The sequence below is a fragment of the Cupressus sempervirens genome, chromosome 10, assembly GCF_028749045.1.
Source record: "Cupressus sempervirens isolate cs-2001-9-10 chromosome 10, ASM2874904v1, whole genome shotgun sequence".
Classification (NCBI taxonomy): Eukaryota; Viridiplantae; Streptophyta; class Pinopsida; order Cupressales; family Cupressaceae; genus Cupressus; species Cupressus sempervirens.
Genome location: NC_143127.1, coordinates 174460648 through 174463051, shown reverse-complemented (window position 1 = coordinate 174463051; position 2404 = coordinate 174460648). Strand labels below are relative to the sequence as shown.

The 2404-nt window shown below is 35.3% G+C and overlaps 1 protein-coding gene across 1 annotated transcript; it reads left to right on the top strand.

The window, feature by feature from the left end:
- Positions 1 to 424: 424 nt before the first annotated feature.
- LOC149533197 (germin-like protein 9-3) lies at positions 425 to 823 on the top strand. Its single transcript, XM_089805822.1, has one exon. It carries the CDS (start codon positions 425 to 427, stop codon positions 821 to 823), a length of 399 nt encoding a protein of 132 aa, XP_089661948.1.
- Positions 824 to 2404: the final 1581 nt, after the last annotated feature.

The following is a 2404-nucleotide window of genomic DNA, read 5'->3' as shown; positions in this document are numbered from 1 at the left end:
TGATCACATGTAGATGGGCCCACAAGTCTGATGTCATGTTATTCTATGTGTTTTATGTTATCGTACATTTATCTCATTTGGCGTAATCATGATTCTTTATGTTTGACATGGAGGTCGGCATACTATTGACACCTATTTGATGTGTATACTTTACGTCATTTGATCGGCAATGTAATTTCAATTGAATAGAAATATTATGGTGCTTATGTAATGATGACATGTGATACCAGTTTCAATTCATCAAAATGTCGATATGTATGATTTCCAACTTTAATTTAAATGGAATAAATTTTGCAATATATCGTTTGTCCTGACTTTTCAAACTTTATTACTATATTTTTTTGGGTAAAATTTTCTGAAGTGCCATTGTTGAGAGAATTTGGTTCTTACATCAATAAATTTGGAAGGAAGTATCTTCACATTCATGGCAGTGGAAGTGACAAAGGCGTCCATGGTGGAGTTCCTTGCTCTAACGAGGCATGGTGTCTCAATGGCGGTGCTGCAGTTCCTTGTTTTGACAGTGAACCCTCCTCATACCCACCCTCATGCTTCTGAGCTCCTCTATCTCACCATCGAATCTCTCCTTGTCGGAGTCATCGAAACCACTACAAAGCTCTTCACGCAAACCCTCTACGCAGGAGATCTGTTCATGTTTCCTAAGGGACTCCTCCATTACCAAATGAATACAGAAGATAGTTACGAGGTTGTTGCTATTTCTACATTTGGCAATGCCAGTGCAGGCATGATGTCAGTGCCATCTGCTCTCTTTGGAAGCAACATAATAGATGACATTCTGGGCAAGTCATTCAAGACAGACATCTAAATTTTTGAGGTGCTCAAGGCTGCGCTCAAACCCAAACCCTGATCACTTCATTTCTTCACAAGGTCTTATAGGTTGTCCAATAATGTCTAGTTTATTTCCTAACCATTGAACCGGATTTGATATTAATAATAACATTACATTAGTATTCTATTGAAATTGATCATGCTTTGAATCTTTTTTACTCTTTGTATTTCCTTTCATTGGTTGATCTAGTCGATTTTTCTATTTGTTCATTTCATTATCTGCATAGATCACCTTTACATGTGCATCGCTGATTTCATTTGAAAACTCAAAGTAGCTATTATTTTAGCTTGTATTTGTTTTTAAACTAAAATAACTATTATATTATTATTCTTTATCTTTGAGTTCCAATTTGACTACAAGTTGTACACTCGAAAGTGTCACACTCTAAACCCTTCTATCCAAACGATTCCATGAGTTCAGAACGCTTGGATGCCGTCTTAGAGCTCCTTATCCACAGAGTGCAAGAGAGTATATTTCAAGAATAAGAAGGCTCTCAAATGAACTTTAGAGATACTCTTCTTGCTAGTAAACCATGCAATGAGAGGTTCCAAAGACAAGATGCAAGAATGCAAATGTCCCAAGGAGTTCCTCAAGGATGCAATGCAAATAAAGACTAAGCTAGTTCATGAATATGAAAAGTGCAGCTATCCTAAGTATGGATGAGAGTGTTACAATACCATTATTAAGCTATGTGAGATTAAGCTACATGTAAAAATGAAAGCTAAGCTAAGCTAGAATGCCATGATGCCATGGATGAGAGAATGTAGACAAGAAATAGAAGTTCTCCACAAAGCTCCAAAGAAACCTGTTAGAAAACCTACAACATAACAATACTCAAAAGATGGATTGATGATTTGAGGGAGAAAGCTCTCTCCCTTTTAGAGTCGTATGGATGGTAGAGATCAAGATGAAGATGGTGGATGATCAATAGTGGAATTTGAAAAGAGGAGTGATCCATGTGCACACACAAGTCAACTAATAGAATATAAGTTGACTTGTCATATAAGACAAAAGTCACAAAGCCTTTTCTTTTAATTGCAAAATAGAAAAAGGACTTTATGTGTGAATTTTAAGTGGGTTAGAAGAATGGGGTCTTTTATTTAATTAAAAGGGGACATGTTCTTTTAATAAAATAATGAACTTAGGATAGCATAGTCAAACTATAGGTTATAATCAAATAAATTGATTATTAGCAATTTGGTCTAGGTAAATGATTAAATTAATTTAGCCAAAATGTTGAAAAGGGGGCTAATAGTCTAGATGACTATTTTTAGGTGATTACATTTGCCCCTCTTTGACTAATGTGTGATCGATTTGGGAACACATTATGTCAAAGAAAATAGAAAGCCAAGTAGGCGGTGATAGATATAGATATCTGATTTTGAAGAACGAAATGTAGAAAAAGATAGCAAGTCCTAAATGTACAACCTGATAGTGGTAGTACTGAACACTAGGAAAAGATGATGTCAGAATTCAAGAAGAATGCTAACACTTAGCAAAGTAGATAGATTGAGAACAAGTGAGAAGATCAAACAAATGCTATAAGAAATAGATAGT